Source organism: Myotis myotis, unplaced genomic scaffold, assembly GCF_014108235.1.
Source record: "Myotis myotis isolate mMyoMyo1 unplaced genomic scaffold, mMyoMyo1.p scaffold_m19_p_5, whole genome shotgun sequence".
In the NCBI taxonomy this organism is placed as follows: domain Eukaryota; kingdom Metazoa; phylum Chordata; class Mammalia; order Chiroptera; family Vespertilionidae; genus Myotis; species Myotis myotis.
Window position 1 is genome coordinate 71614498 of NW_023416357.1, and position 21083 is coordinate 71635580.

Sequence of the window (21083 nt, forward strand, 5' to 3'; positions counted from 1 at the left end):
TGACCTAGTGTGTATGTGCGAGTCCCAGACAATCAGCGGCCTTTTGTCATCATTTCGCAGGGTGGGGGCATGGGGCAATGTAGTGCCCAGGGAACACAGAGGGCTTTGAGGTTGTACAGGTGAATGAGGAGCATCCTTATCCACATACTTAAAAAAAAAAAAAAAAAAAGCTGAGCATTCCTTGCACGTCAGCTAGATCAGGACATTAAGTTCCTCTCCAGGTTTCCTGGGGATCATGGTGAATGTTCAAAGATCGCCCGAGCTGCTGAAATGACTCTGAATTGAATTTCAAGGCTGACTTGGTAACGTTTGAACTGTTCACTCAGCAGTTGTTCTCCTTGGCTAACCTGAGCTGGGCTGAAGGTCTTTTGGGGAACCCCATGGAAAAACAAGTAGGACTTAAGGACATGTATTTTGACACACCTTATGTGGTTTGTACATCATTAGACTTGCAAAATGACATTTAATAAACAATCCTTATGGAGGCACTTGCTGAAAGAAGAGGTTGAAAGTGAGTACTGCCTGTGGCGGATGGGGCCTGGAATTTGGGTTGCCTGACTTTGCATAATCATCACCTTGAAAAGGTGTTGCGCCTTCCTCCAATTATAGATGACCGGGAGCTATCTTTCCTGTGCAGTGTGCAGTCCTGATGAGATCCTGCAGGGCTCCGGTGGGGGTGGGGCGGGGGGACACCTGGGCTGCTGTGGTGGAGGGCAGAGACAGATGGTGGTGGTGGGCTCCCAGAATGTCCTTTCCCCAGACAGGACAGGCAGGGTCGCTTCTGACTAGTGAGGAGCATTTCTTTGGATTTAGAATGATCCTCTTGTCTCTTCCATGTCTGAGGTTGCTGGGCGGAGAACACACCTGAGCCGCTCCTGCCGCAGGATTAGCAGAGGGACCTCGCAGGAGCTGCGACTTCAGGGGGTGCAGCTTGTTACCCTTTTGGTGGTGAGGTCCGTTTCCGGGAGGCCCTGCAGTACTGATAGTTTCCAGATGTTTCTCCTCTTGTCTCCTCTCTGACTGGCTGTGTCTTCCTCTCATCATCCTTCCCTGTCAGAGATATTGAGATAAAATCCTGCTTGGGTCTTAAGCATGTTAGAATCACTCAGCAGTTGGAAGTGATTTCATATTTAGGCCTTATATTGACATTTATAATAGCCTTCGCTGCTTGTGAATAGCATAAATACTCTTTTTCTGTTCAAATCCAATATTGAAATAAAACCCAAGAGCATCTTTTACAAAAATTTACTTTTAATGGTGTGATAATTTGTAATAATCTGTGTGGTACCTTGTGGTTTTCAAATCACTTGTTGTTTATATTACCTTATTCAACACCAAACATAAATCTGTGAAGTAAATAATACTGTTTTTATCCCCATTTTCCAGATGAGAAAAGGAAGGCTCAGAGAGGTTCATTAATATGACCAAAGTCATACAAATAATAAATGGCAGAACTAAATTTTAATTCAGACTCTTTAAATCCATATATTTTGTATATTGTTTTTATTAAGTTTATCATAGTGCCTTTCCTGTTGCCCCTGCCCCCCCCCCCCCCATATAAAAATGGGAAATGAGGGAGGAAAGCAGCTGGAAGTGAACTTATTAAAAGAATATAACTTCTCTCACATTTTTCTAATCGCTCTGTATATCTCTCCATAAGACAGGTATATCGATGGCCGGCCTTGTCCCCACCTCTCCGAAGTAAAAACCAAGGCTTTACTAAGCTAAAATGCCTTCTTCTCAGCCAATTGTAGGAGCCTGTGGAGCAGCCCAGGGGGCAGAATTGCGATCCGTTCTCAGGGCTCTTGGCCTCTTATTCTAACAGCATTTCAAACACTTGGATACACCCCCACCCCTCCCCCTTCTCCCACCCCTAACCCCCCACCCGCCTTTGGCATTTTGAAGGGATTTATCCAGGATTGTTCTGAGAAGCTGGGGAGGGAAAGGCTGTTCTCTCTGAGGATGGATGACCCTTGGGTAACTGCAGAGCATCTGGGCTGGACTTTGAGTCCAGCGCTCGCCCAGTTACACTGAGTGAGCTGCTGGGTCTGCTGTCCCCGTGCAAGGTAAGGGGTGGAGGCCGGCCGTCCCCACTCTCTTCCCAAGTCCCTCCTCTTAGGCTTGTGAAGCAGGTCCTTCCATGTGGACCCAGATCCACGTTACTTTCCTGCAAAAGCAACGTGCTAAACCGGGCAGCTTTAAAATCTGCAGTTTGAGGACGGATAAGACCCCAAGACAAGGAGAGCTAAATGGGCATCGAAAAATGTCACCCAACGATTCAGAAACGTTTCCTGTACTGCTGATGCATTTACTATTTTGCAGCGCGCCCCCTTTTTTTTTTTTTTTCTTTTTTTTTTTAACTTCAGTGAATATGTATTTCGCTGGCCTAGCCTGTCTCAGTTTCCTCTGCCGACCGCACCCCTCTGCCCTGCCTCTCAGCGAGCCAGGCTGAGGCCCGGCCTGCTCCCCACCTGCCTGCGCCCCTCGCCCTGCGCCCCTGCCCGCGGGCCGCCAGGGTGCCTCCGCCCCGGGACGGGCTGGGGCGAGCGCCCGGGGGCGGACTCCTGCCGCCCAGCTGAGCCGCGATTCGTCACTCGTACAGAACTTTCCCCCTTAAAATCCCCGCTCCCTAACCAGCCCTCCCTCCCCGGGGAGGTTTTGATTTTAGTGGCTTTCCTTCCTTTTATTTTGCGTCGTGTTGGGGGTTGGCATCGAAGCGAACTTGCGGCCGGTCCGAGTGCAGCTTCAGAGGTGGCCGCCCTGCCGCGGTGACCCGGGCACCATGAACTCCGAAGCGGAGGAAGCCAAGGAAGGTATGATTCTGATTTCTCGGGGGCCGGCCAAGTTGGCGGAGGAATGTGGAGGGAGGGCGCCTAGGGGAGCAGATGGGAGCCGTGCGGGAGCGGTGGGTACTTTGTTCCTTTCCCTGCGCCTTCCCGGCCCTGCCCTGCCCTGTTGGAGCTGCCTGTGCCTAAGGCTGTGCCCTCCCCATCCAGCCGCCTTCAGAGCGGATGGGAGGAAGAGCGGGACCCAGCTCCCAGGCAGCCCGCTGAAGGCTGCCCTGTAGATTTCTCTGGAAACGGAGCGGCCCCGGCATTGCCTCCAAGAATGCACAACGTCCTCGGAAAAGCACCGCCTGCATCAGGACAGCCCCTAGCCCGTCCCCTGGAAGAGCCCTCCAAGTCGAGGGTCTCTTGAAAAGGGTTTCAGAACTTAGAAACGCCCTGTGTTCCAGGCTAAAAGGGGAAGCTGAGGGAGGGGGAGAAGTGAAAGCTCTTTATTCGGGGAATCGGGTGGTTTTTTTCCCCCCTTGCTGGCTTTTTCAGCAGCGAGTTCATTCTGTTGGGGGCCGAAGGGGCTGAGAGATATGACTGGAGCCTTGTGCAGCGTGAAACTGAGGAGAGTCTGTCTGTTTCTAACTTTGCCAAAGCCAAGGGTTTCATTTACTCCTAACAGAGAACGGGTGACAAGGCTGGACAAGCTCCAACCAAAACACAATTATACGCTCGTGTTAGTTCGGGGAGTTTATTTGTGTGTGAGTGTTTGTATGCTTTGTTTCCTGAAACTTTATGTCTACAAAAGTCCTCTTGTACGCGGGGGTGGGAGTGGGGATGGCTGGGGGAAATGAGCGTGAGGGCGCAGAATGTTCAAGATTGTGAAATTCCTTGTCTTTGCAAGTGGCCTCTTGGCCAACTGGTACATGTTAAGTCAATCACAGCAGCTCCGGGAGCCCGAGAAGCCGAAGGAGAGCCCTTGGAAGTTGTCCTCTCCGGTCTCTTACTGGTTCTACCAAAGTAAAAGCTCCGTGTTTCGTAATGTCTCTGCAGGCCGACGTTTTACCTTCTTATGCCATGGAGGAAAGCAGTCCATTAGAAAGAGACTCGTTTAATAGAAATGCGGGGCTGGTGCGAATGAAAATGACAGCAAGGAGCAATGCTTTTGAGGTTGATGTGGAGCTTGGGGGATTACCGTCTCCTTGCTGTGACCTGTGTCCTGATGGAGCTGTGTGCTGATGGGTACTTCTCTTTTCTGTCTCATAGCAGCAGTCTCTACTAAGGCAAACGTAGTTGAAGGAAGGCGAAGAGGAAATGGTCTGAGAGAATCCCATGGTGAACTTCTGTCTCAATGACAAGTAGCATTTAAGCCGGTATTTTCTCCCGGGCAAGTTTTTCCTTTCTTTTGAGTAAAAAGGGAGAGGGGAGAAAGTAGAAAGACAGTATCCCGAAGTACCTTACATATTTCTCTGGCGGTGCCCACATTCTTTCCTCCTGCCCAGCTCTCTGGTTGTAACCCTGAAAGTGAGTGTAAAGAGGTCCCTGATGGCCCCCCTTCTCACCTCACCTCCACGTGTCATCATTTTCATTCCACAGATCTGCGGCAAATTATCTGGCTTCCATGCTACTTACAGAAAGCCCAGAAAGTTTCTTGTAAAAGAATATGAGGTGCTAGAGTTTTAAATTGATGGCAGTTAGGGTAGAATATGGAATAACTCTTGAGGGAGATTGATCACATACTTTATTAACAGATGGAATTATTACAGCTTCTGCCGGGAGGTAAAGGGTGAGTGTGAGTGAGTGTGAGTGAGTGTGTGTGAGTGTGTGTGTGTGTGTGTGTGTGTGTGCACGCGCGCACTTTCATGTGTCCCAGGCAGCTCTCGAAAGGCTGGTTATTGGCTGGGATCTAGACCCGCCACTGAGATGTCTATGAAAGGAGCTATGCTGTGTAGATAACATCTCACTTCTCTATCTTCATTACTCCTTTCCCCTCTCCTTAGCTTTTTTCTCCCTCTCCTGTGGACTTCTGTATCCCATGCAGTGTGACATCACCATAAGCTCTTCACAATGTCTTCATTGCAAGAAGATTGTCTTCAGATGCTTCATGCCTTCGTGCTGTAATGGGAGAAACTTTTAAGTCATTATTCTGAACCGAGGGGCAAAACTAGTATACTTTGTTTGGGGATGAATCTGAAAAAAATACCAAGTCAGATTCAGAGGTCCTTGGAGGCCAAGATATTTGTGAATGTAGTAGCAATGACTGGGGATATTGTTAAGCCATCGTAGCTTAGAATGTACTTGATCCCATGCCAGGAGTGTTGAACTTTCATCCTGAGTCTATAGCCACCTCTTAAAGAATTGATTTAATTTTGCCTGCTTACAAATAATTATGTAATTGTGCTTGAGTATTAAACAGAGAAAAATAATTCAGGCCTCACTTTAGTGAAAGCTGAATACATTTAAGATATTCAGACATACAATGATAAGAAAGCAAGAGATATGAAGGAAACCCCCACTTTATTAAAAAGGGGAAGCCATTAAAAGGAAAGATACAAACAGAATCCATCCAACAGATGAGGGCTTCCTGAGGAGATACGTTGATGGGCCACGTTTTCGGCATTTAGTTGCTTTCTGCTGAGTAAATTACTTAATTAGATAGTAGGAAAAATGAATGAAAGTTAAGATCTCTGAGTGTCTTTCTGGTGCTAAGCATCCAGAGATCCAAGGCTCCTTCGCCCTGGTTTTGAAGCTTTGGTACCAGAAAGTGAGGACGCCGTTGTTAAGGAGGGGTAGCCTTGAGAGGACTTGGAAAAGAGTAAGCGTTGAGCTGTGAGTGAGCTCGGCTCCTCCTCCATTGCCCATAATAGCATTTCCCACCACCACCTCATCCAGTCATGCATGCCTCACCAGGCCTGCTATTTCACAAAGAAAACAGTAGCCATTAGACAACTCCCTCAACTTCCTGCTTCCAGACCCACAGGCTCACCTCCACCCACACCCACCCTCCTGATGTCTGTGGAACAGGTGTGTGTCATTCTCACTGCAGAAGGCCACTCCTTCCACCTCAGGCTCCTCACCACACCAGTCTGCTGCATGTCTTCCCTGGCTCCTTCACGTCTGTGTGTAGACGTGCTCAACCTCCCTACTTCAGGGTGTCAGCACTTGCTGTTCTTTCTGCCTGAAATATCCTTCTCTCCACCTGATCCCTTTTCTTGATCATTCCCTGGTTGGAGGCTTTTCCTGAATCTCCAACCTAAATTAGGATCCCTTATTGTCCTTTCTCAGAGCACCTATTCTTTTCCTCAACATCACTCATCACATTGTTTAGCATCTCTTCTCTAAACCATAAGCCCTTAAGGGCAAAACCATGTCTGTTGTATTCTTCATTGTATATCCCAGACATATCCAATAAGAGGTGATCATTCAATCTATATATATATAAAAGGCTAATATGCTAAGTGTCTGACCATCCAAGTAATGGTGTCATGTAGCAACGCCCAGTTTCCTTTCCCTATCGACTAGCCTCCTTGCAGTTTCTTCAGCCCAGGAACATGACTTGCTTTATAGCCAGGTGGAAACATTTCACACTGTAACCAAATGTCTGTGAAGTGTTTTCCCATGCCTGTATCATTTGATCCTCACAGAAGTCCTAGAGTAGATAGATAGGAGACTTGGTGGAATCGTATTTTCTTTTAATTAGCCTGAAAACCGAGATTTAGAAACTTGACCAGACTGAAAAGAAGTAAGAAATGGTGGACCTTGAAAATGACTTTAGGTTTTGTCACTGCACAGAATATAGTCAAGCACTGCTGCAGTTAAATATTTTACCCTTTGTTCTCCCTGCATGATCTACAATAATAATTTACTTTGTGTTGATGTTTACTGCTGTGTTGCTGACAATTACCTGAAAGAGAAGTTGGGGTGCTTCACTGGGCTGGAAAAAGTTTAGCTACATCAGAAAGCAGTTCTAATTAAGCAAGTTTATTCTATATCTATAAAAGGCTAAGTTGACTCGTGCATGTGCGATACATATAAAGCTCTGGCTGGTGCCAGTCACACTTGTGTGGGTTTTGATCTGTCATTGCCGATTGTGAATTTGGTTGACACTTCTATTATAAAGAAAGGGCAAATAGTGACATTAAAATATTTCTTCTAATTAATTTCCTTTCCCACTAGTATTTTATAAAATGAATGAATGACCTTCATTTAAAAAAGGTAATACTCAATATTTTGTTCAATTTTAGACATTCCTCTCTCCTTTAAAATGAACCCTTTAAAAAGAAAGAAGCTTTTGCATGTTTTCTACTTTTTCACTCTTGTTCATCCTTCAACCCATTGAAGTCTATCTTTTTTTCTACCATTCCACTGAAATCACCAATATCACCAGTGACTTCCCAGGTGCTAAAATCACCAATGATCAGCATTCACATTTCTGTCCTGGTCTTATACTTGGTCTTTTTTTGCAGCATTGGACACTAGGAGGCCAATGTCTCTGCAACCCTCAACTCCTTCCTTGGTTCGTATGACACAACACTCTCCCGATTTCCCTTCCCTTTTCCAGCTGTTGATTTCTAATCTCCTCACTCTCCAGCCTGGACTCTTCCCAGAGCCACCTGTACACCCAGCAGCTGGTAAGCATAATGCTTTGAATGTCATGTAGTCACCTCAAATTCAGTATGTGCAAACTGAGCCCATCATTTCCTACTCTCCATAAATCTGGTCCTCCCTTTGTATTTTCACTGATCATTGCTCTCTTTGGCTTCCAGATTACACATCTGCAAGTTGTCCTTGATACTGTCCTTTATCCTCAGATTCTTCCTGACTCTTCAACCTCCTCATTATTTGTTGAACGTACCTCCCCCATCTCTGCTTTGGTTCTCGCCCTCAGCATTTGTACCCTGATGGTGATAATAACCACCTCTGTCATCAGGATTCTTGGATACAAGAAATGGAAGTTGATTCCTGCTATCATAAGCAGGAGAAATTTATTCAGAGTGTATTGGGTAGTTCACACATCCACAGAAAGGTTGTTCACACATCCTCTGAAAATACATCAGGAGATGCAGTGAAGACATACCCTAGAATTGCCTGGTAAGGAACTCACCATGGCCTTTTCCTCCTCTGTATTTTTTCAGTTCTGTCACTGCTGGGACTTCGGATGTGGCCGAAATTTGGTCATCCTGAACATTCAAAAATCCCAAGCATAAACCATCTGATTCATCAATGCTAGATTGTGTACCTACCCCTTGCTGCCCATGGGAGAAGCAACTTCTGGTTCCAGCTTTTGTAGTGGGAGAGAGGCCTGATTCCTACCAACACTTGCAAAATGAGGGTTTCTCAGAAAAAGGAAGGGAGTCGGACGTGGATCACCAAAACAACAACAAATATTGACCACAGCACCGAACTGATCCGTCCAACCCTAGTGTTGCCCTTTTACTTACTTCCTGTTCCCTCAACAAATGCTGTTTCCTTTGTTGGGATCACTCTCTTGCCGCTCCTCAGGGGGGTCTTGTGGCCACCTGGACCCCTTTTGGAGTAGATGCTCTTTCAGAGAGTTCCCCCAACCCCCTCTACTCCCCTCAGTCGCACCACGTTTCATTTGTTATGGTTATTAGTTTTCTTTACCTTTGCCTCTATTTCATCATGAGCTTTTTGACAGCAAGATTTGTATTATTTTTTTCTGAATCTCTGGTGCTTGACCTAGGGCCTCTCATATAGGAGGGCCTAATAAAGCATTAGCAAATTAATTTATTTATTTAAAAGATCATATGATCTGATGAAACTTTTAGAATAGTAAGTAATCTAACCTCACTTTATAGGAATAGTGCCTTTCAAACCTAGAGGACAAGCCCATTTAGAGTGTCCCCACTATAATATAGTCAATGGCAGAGAGAAAGCAAGCATGCGCCTTTGATCTCTGGGCTCAGGGGCCAGAGTGGCTTGCTGGCATCTCCAATTGCCTTGAAGACTGAAGAAACAATTGTGAAACCAAAATGCATTTAGCTCTTCCATGTGCCAGACATGGTGCTAAGGATCTGATTGTGTATATTATCTCATTTAATACATAATAACCCTTTGTGTTAATTATACATAACAATTAAGAAAACTGAGCTTCAGCCCTAACCGGTTTGGCTCAGTGGATGGAGCGTCGGCCTGCGGACTGAAGGGTCCCAGGTTCGATTCTGGTCAAGGGCACAGAAATCCCAGGCATAAACCATCTGATTCATCAATGCTAGATTGTGTACCTACCCATTGTGTGCCTTGGTTGCGGGCACATCCCCAGTAGGGGGTGTGCAGGAGGCAGCTGATCGATGTTTCTCTCTCATCGATGTTTCTAACTCTCTATCCCTCTCCCTTCCTCTCTGTAAAAAAAAAAAAATCAATAAAATATATTAAAAAAAAGAAAAAGAAAACTGAGGTTCAGAGAGGTTAAAAACAGGCCCTAAAACTACAAAGCTGTGAACGTGGAATCAGGAATAGAACAAAGGCTGACTGAACATAAAGCCTGAGCTGCTCCTGTGATGTCCAGAAGCTGCCCTCCCCTCCTCGGGTAGCTTGGCACTCAGGAGGATGCTCTCTGTGGCCCAGTTTGAGAAGCCAGGAGTAGAGAGACCAGGTGTCGGAGGGGAAAGAGAATAGCCCGACCCTGCCTCTTTCTCTACTGCTCAGGGCACAGACAGGGAGCCTGGAGTGCACCCTTCAGACCAAGGAGCCCAGCAGGCCTGGCTAGGAGGTGCCTGGAGCCCGCTGCAGAGAGGGACCGGAGCACCTGTGGGACCAGAGGGGCCTCACTTCCTGGGGCAGTGGCCAGCTTGAGACAGACAGTGTAGACTTCCCTGGTCACTGGTGTGAAACAAGGTTCAATTAATGTGTGTGTTACTTTATCACAACTGGGTGACTTTGCAGCATCCACGGACTTTCAAGCTTCTTTAAAATCTGGAAGGTGTATACGTCTACGAGTGCATGATTCTCAGCACGGTTGTGTTCCACTCAGTTGATTCATCCTATCTCCTAATAATACAGTAATTGGCGGGGACTGTGAACAGGCATTTGCACTCTCAATTGTAGCCCCACTCAGTTTCACCATCTTTTAACAGGCTGCTCTGTTCTCAGTGCTTCTGCAGAAGTTTCTCTGGGCTCCAGGTTACCTTGAGTCCGTCTCACCAGAGTCTGCCGTAACTGGGTCCCCAATTCCCTCGTGGGCTTTCCGGAAGCCCATTTTAATCAATCAGCTTGCCATTCAAATGACTAAGGTCAATCAAGTGCCAGGATAGAGGTGTGCCTGAAGGTTACCCCCCAAGCCCATTGTGCCAACAGGCTGGCTTGCAGAACCTTCCAGGGACCTCATGCTCAGCATCCCCCAACCTGCTAGGGCTTATGGCTCTTCAGGGGGCACAGAAGGTAGAGACTCCCACTAGAAAAAGTGGGACCAACACCAGGCAGGATATCATAGAGAATTTCAGTCGTTCCATGATGGTGACTTATGAATATCCTCTTCAGTCATCAAACACTACAGTGGTTTTGTAGAAGCTGCCATACCATGTGGTGTCCTCACTGTTTTAACCTCACATGGGGTGGCAGCTTCTATAATAGCACCACTGCTAAGCATCACTGTACCAGTCTCCTCCCCTTCCCCAGCCCTTGCGTTGCAAAGGGAATGGAGAGGACAGCAGGTGACGCGGTGGTTCGGCTCCGAGGAAATGCATGGCACTTGGTGCTGCTGACCTTGATGTCATGTATACTATAAAGGGTGCAGCCTAGCTCGAGACACTGGACTCCGGTGTGATTATGTTTCCTTTTATGTGGTCATTAGGCTTGGAGTGAGGTGTTCCGACAGGGGCTAAAAGTGGACAATCCAGTTAGAGATGTGTGCCCTGCTGTCTCCTCAACAGTGTGTGTCAGGAGGAACCTGGTATTGCCTGACACCCCAGCTCTGTAAGCTTATGTATATTTGGGCCTTCTCTTCCTCACTTCTGAAGTTTTCATCAGATTGAATATGCATCACACCTTTCTTGTCACCTAATCAGGATGCCAGGAAACAGTCAGGGATAATGTGGATGATTAAATTCCCTGCTCCTGGCTGTTTACCAGGAAGTAGCCAAAAAATGGGCGGGCGGGTGAAAGAGAAAGCAGTAGGGCCAGAAAACCTCAGGACCCAGTTCATTTCAGAATAATGCGGGGTCGCTGGGTTTGCTACAACCATCCGTCAACATTTCCATCTGTGTGAAAAAGATGGTAACCGCTTCAGAAACAGTGAGGTCGGCATGGTGTACACCTCTCTTCATATAGTGGAGTGTGCCTAAAACATAGCATTGACTGACTTATTTTTAAAAAAAATCAAATCAGTATGTGTATCTGTCATATTTAAGGAAGATCTGCAGTGAGAAGACTTTTATAATTAAAATGACTCTCTAACAACACAAGTGGAATCACCATGTATAGAGTTCAGAGCAATGTTAGCAAGGTCCCTTGTCTAACCTCTTCACTTTAGAGCAGTGGTTCTCAACCTTCCTAATGCCTCGACCCTTTAATACAGTTCCTCATGCTGTGGTGACCCCCAATTTCATTGTTACAAATTGAACATAATTAAAGCATAGTGATTAATCACAAAAACAATATGTAATTATATATGTGTTTTCCGATGGTCTTAGGCGACCCCTGTGGAAGGGTCATTCGACCCCCAAAGGGGTCGCGACCCACAGGTTGAGAACCGCTGCTTTAGAGACAAGGAGCGGAGGCCCAGAGAAGTGGTGTCCAGGCCCTTTCTAATCCCCATGTGCCCATTTGGCAAACAAGAAATTTTGCAAATGTAGGTCTTGGCATCCTGGATTTTTGCGTGCGATCTTGAAGCAGGACAGATCTGCTTGTATAGACATCTCTCACTGCCTTCTGGGGGAACTTTAATGGAATGGTTGACACTTGGAGATTTCCCATTTCACTTCTCCTGCGTGTACCTGAGGAGAGTAAAAGATGAAGTATTGTGAAATCAACTTCAGCTCTGCACATGAGCCAGTGAGATCCCTGGTTTCGAAAGTGGTAGACAGAGTGAGAGGCAATTACACAGTGAGCTCACTTGTTTTCATTCCTTTTGGAGCATCATTCAGGAAAATTAGCCTTTGAGGGTGCTGGCTGGGCAGGGGCTGTCTTGCTGGGTGAGAAGGTGTGCGTGTGTGTGGGTGGGAAGGGAGTCAGCATTCAGACACCGGACATGCCGTTGCAGGAGCAGATGGGTGTCACACACACACACACACACACACACACACACACGCAGCACCTCAGGCCTGGTGTGTTCTGGGAATCAAATCGCATTCTCTTTCAGGAAATGGCTGTGGGGCTGCAGCCCACTGCTCCCCTAGCCGCAGACCAAGATATTTGAAACAATAAAAACAATTGCATAAAACTTGTTTAAAAGGCATAAGGACCCTGAAGAAAAGTTAGAGCTGTAGTGTGTGCTGCTGAACAGGCAGTAAATGGCTGAGGGAGTGCTGGTCTGGGACTCTGTATGACTTCAAAGCCTGTGCTACTAGGCTGGTACCTTGTGGTATTTATGGTTTTAAAGTTGTACGGGCATTAGTGTTTGTGTAAGCAGTAGTACTGTGGACTTGCATTGCTGTGCACGTTTATTGACAAATAAGATTTAATTTTATAAATAACAATGAGCAAAGTTTCTTCCAAGGAAATGGTGAGGCAAAGAGGCCACAAAACAGAACGCCCCCAATGACCACGATAGCTTTCGGCTCCTGAAGCCTTAAGGCCTTTTTTGCCTAAGTCAGGGTTGACTCCCCAAAAGAGAATAAACAACTCATGAATTTACCTTCCAATTTGACAGGCCATCTGTGCTTGCTGCCAGCTCACGTGGCCCATGTGTGTGTTATCACGTGTCCCACTCAGCTAGGCTGAGCTGGGGACCGGAGATTTCCCCAGAAATGCAGGCTGTTCTGCTTGCGGTGGACAGACACGATGGGGAGCTCAGGATGAGAACAGCTCAGAGGATGGGGCAGCAGACCCTGTGAGAATCTAGAGGAGGGAGTGTTCATCAAAAGTCATGATGGGCCGAAACTGGTTTGGCTCAGTGGATAGAGCGTCGGCCTGCGGACTGAAAGGTCCCAGGTTCGATTCCGGTCAAGGGCATGTACCTTGGTTGCGGGCACATCCCCAGTAGGAGATGTGCAGGAGGCAGCTGATCGATGTTTCACTCTCATTGATGTTTCTAACTCTCTATCTCTCTCCCTTCCTCTCTGTAAAAAATCAATAAAATATATTAAAAAAACAAAACAAAAGTCATGATGGGCAGTATTGACTTCACAGAGTGGTTAGCAGACTTCAGCTTGGCCCTGTAGGCAAGAGGAGAGTGAAGGAAGGAAGCTTAGAGCATTGTGGAGTGGAGGGTTCATGGAGGGCACTGGTGAGCCACATTGCAGTGGTCCATGAGGCCAGACTCAGCTGCCCACAGGGACACTGTGGGTAAAAGACAGGCACTGGGAGTCAGGAGAGCTGGCCTCCTTGGTGTCTGTGCAACCTTCAGTGGCTGATTAGTCTCTATGAGCTTCAGGTTTCTCGTTAGAAAAATGCAGGCTTTCATATTAGACTAAAGCATGCCTGAGATACCTTCTAGGAGGGAAGCAGGTGCTGAGCTGGAAGAGAGCAGATGCAAAGCTGTGTTGCAGGGATACCAAGCCCACAAGAAGCCTGGGTTGGTCTGGAAGACAAGACTGAGCCTGGATCAAAGGAGCCTGGCAGTCAAGTGTGGGAATATCCAGTCATCATGGAGGAGGTGATTCCCCTTAGGTGATCTCCGAGGGGAGGGAGTGACTGAAGAGAGAGGAGGAGTTAGCCTCTGAGAACACCCACTTCTACAAGGGAAAGGGGTATAGGGAACAGAAATGGGTAGTTCAAGAGGTAGGAGGAAAACAAGACAGAACAGGGGCTTTGGAAGCCAGGAGGATGAGAGCCCTGGGGAGGCATGGTGAGCCACGTCTAAAGAGAGGTTCCCTGGAAGATTACCTCTCTTAGGGCCTCAGTAAAAGCTGAAAGCCTGGGTTTGAAGAGCTTGTCTTCTGAGAGCTGAGAATACATCCCAAGTATTCAATCAATATTTAATGGGAATGAGGGAGGCCTGTGGGCCCAGAGATGACTGCCCCACTGTGAGCACCTGCCCCATCTCCTGAGGGAGGGAGACCTTCATGTCTCTACTGGCCTTCATGTCCCAGTTGCCAGCAGATTCCTTTCTGATCTCCCCTGTCATCTCCGACCCCTCCCTGTGGCATCACAGAAAATCAGCTCTATGCCTGAAGGTGACAAGCTGAGGTAGGAGGAAACTTAATCCAGCTCTACATCCTGGGAAGCTTTGGCCTGTCTGAGAAATAGAGAATTTTTCTCCCCTCCCTTTCGCCTTCACTTTCTCTTCCCCATGTTTTTCCTGCCTGTGACAGGAACACCTGTCTAGGAAAACCACTGATGTTTCAGCCAGGAATGTCCTAGAATTTGAAACACGGGGGACTCCAAGGGCTTTACTCTTATATGTGTTAAATAGCAGTTGGGCCACACCCAAATTGAGCCATTAAGTTGAGCCATTCTGAGGTGCTAAGCAATTGTCATGCCAGTGGAAATATGCTAGGTGGCTCCTCCCTTGTGAGAACCAATGAGATAATGCTTGTGTCAGTGATTAGAGAGCTTCACTCAACGCTGTATAAAGAAGGAGGTTTATCATCACACCCAAGATCAAACCCACCCGTGGCCTGCCTACGATATGTACCCAATTAAGAGGTACTCATTTTGCCCTGACTGGTATGGCTCAGTGGATAGAGTGTTGGCCAGCAGACTAACGGGTCCCGGGTTCGATTCTGGCCAAGGGCATATGCCTGAGTTGTGGGCATGTGGGGGTCGTGCAGGAGGCAGCTGATCAGTGCTTTTCTCTCATCAATGTTTTTAGCTATCTCCCTTCCTCTCTGTAAAAATCAATAATATATATATATATAAAAATATATATAAATATATATATTTTTTTTTTTTTTTAAAAGAGTTACTCATTTCACATTCTGTAGAAAGCAGCTGCGCTTGTCCCAAGGAACTTTTGCAAGCTGTTTGATAAAAGTAAAATATTAGTGCCTTGACTGCTCTCCATTGTGAAGCACTTAAAATCGCTTTCACCTTTCAAAGGTTCAAATTAAGTCAGTTATGAATTAACTAGAATGAAAATGCACCCCTCCCTGATATCACATATTTAAATGTTGTTCTTCAGAGAAAGGAGATAATTAAAGAAGGATTCTCTCAGGAGAGTTTCCAAGGAGGTAGAATTCAGGGGCAAGTAGCACCTATTGCAAGGGGAGGAAAAGAATTGGGAAACCAGATTAGCCAAGGAAGTGAAGGGAGGAGGGGCCATTTGGCAGGTTTTGACATTTCAAGGGACAGATGAGGAAGAAATAGTGAGTGGAGGCGATGGGGCGTGGGAGGAGGTGGGAGACAGGGGGTGGGATCCAGGCCTGATGCAGTCCCCAAGGGAAGGGTAGGCCTATGGAGAGAGAGGAAGGCAGGAGGAAGGAAATAACTAAAGTCAAAACAAAACAAAACCCAAAAGGTGTGCAAAGGTAGAGAAGTGAGCTGCAGGATGACGGGGATGACTGGGATTAGAAGTTTGGGCTGTTTATTTTGTTTGATTCTACAGTTCTCAGGAGGCAGGATGCTGTGTGGTCTCCAGAGTATGACACAGATTTGGAGCTGTGAAATAGTGCTGTGTACAGGGCACGGGAGCACTCCAGTTCTCAGGTGGGTTCATGCAGACCCATAAACAAGGAGTTGACACCCAGGAACATCTCTGCTGAATTTCCAACTGTCAGTTGGGGCCAGTCGGAAGCCAGGGCTGTGTGATGTTGGCTTGGATTCCTAGTGACTGTATTCCTGGATTATAAAAATAATTTCCTCAAATAGCTTGCAACCCGATGATGAATTAGAAAAGCAGTAATGCCAGCCTGCGGCCGTCATTTCAAAGCCATTAGCTGGGTTGTGCCATCCATTTTCTGGAAGGCTGGTGGAACTTTCAGTGAATGGCTCTTGAAGGAGTAGAGAGCCCTCACCCCCTCCTATGAAGCTGAACCTCACTTCTCCAGGGCTCACTCATTAACAAGTCTGACGGTAAGCAGGCTCACTGAAGAATTGCAGGCTGAGGCCTTTTATGGGGAGGGCTGGTTTAAATTAGTTGGCTCACTCAACATACCTCTGATTTGATGATCAAGCTGATAACCTTAGAAGAGCGGGAGCAATTACTGGTTGTTCCTATCTATCCCAGCATGCTTTGGGGTTGCCCTCTGTGCATGTGGTTAAGTCATGGGGGAGGGGAGGGGAGGGGAGGTGTTCTTGTTGCTCTCAGCAGTGGAATTCAGCTGGCTTGTTTGAACACGCATAAGGGTTAATCAGGTAAATTATAATGCTCTTGGGAGAGGCTGCCCAGCTGAAGCCTGACACAGCCCTCAGGGTTTCTTGGGAAAGGGTCATTCTTAAAATCCTTAATTGAGTTCCTTTCTTTCCGAAGATGGGTTCTTGTGGTGTTAGGCCAGTTGATTAGACCAGATGATAAAGTTTACATTCCTGATGTCTGTTTGAATCCTCTGCATATTTGTTTCTTTTAAACTCTCAGAAGGCCCTTCCTTTAAAATATAATTGGACCAAGTGAAAAGAAAAAAGGAGTAAGTTGATTTTGTTGACATTCTACAGTCTTCAGGCCCTTTTGTAAATGAAGATGTGGACTGTCAATTGGACTATTTAATTGTAGAGGGTGGGAGTGGGAGAGCTGTTATATTTGGTACTAGTGTTCTAGAACATCACAGAGAATACCAGCAAGTTGTCTCTTAAAGTAACATTGTCTGTTGTTTTCTAACCGCCTCCCCCTCACCCATCTATCTGTATCCCATGAAATAGTCAAACCTGTTTTCATTGTATATCTTCAGTTAGCCAGATTATTTTTTATGTTTGATGCTGTTTTTTAATCCGTGAATGACTCAATTGATTAAATGTAGGCAGCTACTAAACTTGGCAGTTTGTTGCCTTCATAATGCCTCTGGACAGGAAGTGTTCAGTATAGATATGACTAACCAGTTTCCAGGCTTAAAAATAAAGTAAGTGGGGGATTTCTGGATAGAATAGGTCTTTGTCACTCATTTCAACATGTCTGATAAGTGTGAAGCTCAAAGCCAACCACTTTGGTTTCTCATTTTTTCCAGGCCATCACTTCACCTGAAATTTTCTATTATACAAATTGAAACTTATTTTATGCTGTTTTTTTTTTAATGGAATAATAGGGTATTTGAATAGTCATGAGAATCAGCTAGAGTCAGTATTCTCTCCTTATTGCCTCTTTTATGCTTAGCTCCATTTATTTGTTTTTATTATTCTTTCTTTCTTTTTTTAGCTCCTTTTAAATCATCTCCCTCCTGCGGTAGGTTATGGGGAAATAATCTTCACTTGCCTGTGTAGCACCTCAAATTCCAAGTAGTGAGAATGTGCCTGGACATCTACATGTACTGTGTGACTTGTCTTCATTAAATCTAAGCTCCACTAGAAGTAGCATTTCCCACCCACACCCACCCCCAAAAGTTAGTTCCAGTCAATCTAGTGATTCTTAGATAATTTTTTGTCAGGTAGCCCTTTAACAACCCAGGAAGCATTATATGATTTTGACAGATACCAAATGTTTTTGGCATCTTGTTGCCTATAGCTATTGTTTCTGAATGTTAAAGATAATTTCATATTTTCTTTTTTCTTGCCAGCTTCCTAAAAAATGTAATTTTCTCTGCCTTAGTAAAAATGTTATTCTCTCCTATCTTTCTTATTCTAAGAAGCTTTTTTGGGGGGTGGAGGAGGGCCTTGGGAATTTAAGAAGTCTTAACACCACATTTTGTGGAAGTGCTAAAGTGGACACAGCATTTATTAGATGAGAATGTCTCTAAGAACAATAAAAAGGGGTTTCTCTTTCTAAATCCTTAACTCTGTGCAAGTGTTAGTCTCTGAGCTTTTATTTTATTTTTTCAGATGTGGAATTGTGCCATGGGATGATAATTTAAAATACAAAATGCATGCAAATATTTTTAGTTTGGGCTAGGGTAGTTATTAATGATTCTTTGGAACAACTAGACTTCCTTTGCCAAATTTAGAAATAAATCATAAATTTATAACGGACAGGATTGGTTGCTATACTTGGTTTGAACGTGACGTTGGCTCTGAAATGCTTGTTCTTCTGTGCTGCTCGTGGTCTTCTCCTGTTTTCAAGACCCAGGCAGAACAGAACAGAATAGGCTCTGCTGTGCATTGGGTTAGAGCTTGATAAAAATCTGGTCTTTTGAAAATACAGGAATCCTGTACCCCAAATACCCTCTGCCTGTTCCAGCAGGATGCTGCCATGGGAAAGAGAACTATTTAGACAAGCCAGACTTTCGTGAATGAAACGATTCCCTGATCTGAAATGTTAATCCCCTCTACCTGTGCAGTGATCAAGACTCTTGTAGGTTTTATGATGATGGGCACATTGTAGGGAAACAGAAAATGCTTCATAACCAATGAAGTGTGAGGATAGACATATGATCCAGAGGGTAAAATATTTTGCAGAATTAAAATCTTTGCTGGTTTCATGAGATTGTGGATCATCCAAAGATTGATTGATGATGATCCATCATCTGGCCTTGCTGTCTGTTTTGTTTTCGCTGTTTTTTAGGTATAGGAAGGCATTGTACACGCTAGGTGGCTGTACCATCCATGGTGCCCGCAGTCAGCTAAAACTAAAATCATGATGGGCATTCAGAATATACTGTGCATATGGGGGCACTTCAAAAGGCCCAGTAGGACCTTCTTGCTCATTCCTTTGGAGGCCGTCTGGGTGATATTCAGTCTCCTAGCCAGGGTTTTTTTGTTTTGTTTTGTTTTTTAATATATTTTTATTGATTTCAGAGAGGAAGGGAGAGGAAGAGAGAGATACAAACATCAATGATGAGAGAGAACCATTGATTGGTCGCCTTCTGCATACCCCACATTGGAGATCGAATCCACAACCTGGGCATGTGCCCTGACTGGGGATTGAACCATGACCTCCTGGTTCATAGGTTGATACTCAACCACTGAGCCACGCTGGCTGGGCTCCTAGCCAGTGTTTTGGTTCACAGTGATTAGGCCTATGCTCAGCGCAGACCTATGGGAAGACTTTAACCAGACCAGGTTTGCCCATGGAGAGTTGTCTTTTAAATTTGGATCAGACTGGCTTTATTATCAAAGCACTTCTAGTACATCTTGTAGAGCAATAGGAAAAGGAGTGTTTTAGGTGTGACCCTTGTGTTTGAAATACCTGCTTTTTTCCCTACTAGTTTTTTGTTTGTTTTCCCACAAAAGCATCTCTCTGTTTCAATTCATTGGAATTGTACATCTTCCTGGGTTCCAGCCATTGGGGCATGGATCAACCCAAAGAAATTTATTACCATTAAGTCTAGTTTAAAATAAAAAGCAACTTTTAGGAGTAAGATTAGAGAAAAGAAAGCTGTTACTTGATTTGGAGACAGAGAAACAGTGGAGGAATTCAAATCTAAAACTCTTTAGGGTAACTAAAAGAGGCCTATAAACCCCATGTAATGCTTTTAACCACTAAAATCCCAGCATTCATTTGTTAGTTTATACCTAGAAGATGAGAAATGGTCTTTATCGGACTTCAACAGCAAAATAAAGGCCTCAACCCTCTTTAACCATGAACATACATGCCCTGAAGTTCAATCAAATGATGGGTGATAAAGTCAGCTCCTGGTCAAAATGATCTCAATTGTGAAAAGAAAATCTTGCTTCTTAGACCAGAAGGGCCCAGTGTGTTGGCCTTCCTAGGCTTGGGCCACCGTTTTGCATGGAGCCCAGAGACAAAGGAATAGCTGTTACTAAGACCTCTACTGACCCAACACCAGCCTCCAGCCAGAGTTCTAGGCATCTTTTCCGCTACCCCTAATGATTCAAAAATATATATGTTAAAATGTTTCAGATTCTTCACCCTCCATCAGAATGCAATGAGCCATAAATCAGCTCAAGAAAAGATGACCCAACTCCTGACCCCTTGGTACTTTATTAGATGCCATTAAAAACCTTGGAGAGCTGGGATATTGTTAAGGCCTACATGTGGAAGCTGGTCTCTTAATCCAAGAATTCTACAGTTTCCTTTTTTGTGTGCCTGTATCTAAGATTGTGCTATTTTGTAATAATACCAACTTAATGGGAGAAAAATGATGTGAGACCTTTGCTATTCAAGAATTAAATTCCTTTTGATGTTGGCTAGGGTCTCAACATTCATTTAAACACAGTTTCTAAATTTTGGTTGGGGTAGTATGAATAAGTATGGTATATGGTTTTATTTAATTCTGTAGGATGTAGTGAAAAAAGATTTCATTTTTATTCATCAACAGGGGAAATATGGCAGAATTCTTCCTGGGTATTTGCTGTAGACTGTGCCCTGCATTGGAATGTGGGTGGAGTTCCGGCATTTGTGTATTTGTATGTTTCAGGGAAATAAAGGTACAGAGAAGCACTTGTTCATTGCCTATATAAAGGCTAACTGTACAGCTGACAGCTTAAAAATACTGTATGAGACGACATTTCATGTCCAACAGTAGCATCTGTTTCCTTCATTCCAAGATCAGCAAATGGCATTAACGATGGATCATGCTGAAAATGGAAGAGGATAAACCCTTCTTTTTGGCACATCCATTAACTCCTCTCACCATCCTTTTCAAAGCAGGAGTAGACTGAATGGCATAAATGGAAAATTGACAGGAGTTTAGTTTAAGGGGAGGGGGCGTGGAGGGGACTGTTCCTTTAGGGTAGACTTAATTTTCAGATTTAGAAACTGACTCAAATCATACGTTCTAAAAACTTGATTCATTTTTTTTCTTAAGCATGTATTATACATTGGTTTGCATTTTAGAGAGACATTCAGTACTCTTTTTCTAAGGTATCTCCTGCCTTTTGCAGCAATGAGAACATTCGAAATCATATAAAGAAGAAAATTTCAATAAAGTGGTTTGTCTTTATCCTAGAAACATTGTTTTAATCAGAGGTTCTGTTATTTATCAAGAACTTAATATAAAATGTCCACTACAGGTCATTAGTAATATTTCTCAGGAACAAAGATATGTCCATAAATCGTACTAATCATTTGACTCAGTAAAATTATATTCATGGCCTTATGAAATAAGCATCAGGGAACCATGTGTTTAGATCTTATAAGGCCACCAGTCTTTTAGAAAATGAGTCTAGCCGAAACCGGTTTGGCTCAGTGGATAGAGCGTCAGCCTG

General features: G+C 44.9%; 1 protein-coding gene across 9 annotated transcripts in view; it reads left to right on the top strand.

The window, feature by feature from the left end:
- TNFAIP8 (TNF alpha induced protein 8) overlaps window positions 1-21083 on the top strand; it is a 66996-nt gene that overhangs the window by 21669 nt on the left and 24244 nt on the right. Inside the window, exon 2 of one of the 9 annotated variants that reach the window (XR_004967341.1) lies at window positions 7910-11360. The exons of 2 other annotated variants lie outside the window; for them this stretch is intronic. Coding sequence is in view for 1 of the 7 variants with exons in the window: in XM_036307761.1 (XP_036163654.1) it covers window positions 2783-2813 (31 nt within the window). In the remaining 6 variants the exon portion in view is untranslated. Of the gene's footprint in view, window positions 1-843; window positions 1843-1954; window positions 2067-2407; window positions 2814-4067; window positions 4162-7909; window positions 11361-14350; window positions 14541-15278; window positions 15906-21083 lie in introns of those variants that run through there. 6 more of the 9 variants (XR_004967342.1, XM_036307767.1, XM_036307761.1 and 3 more) reach the window with 6 other exon arrangements.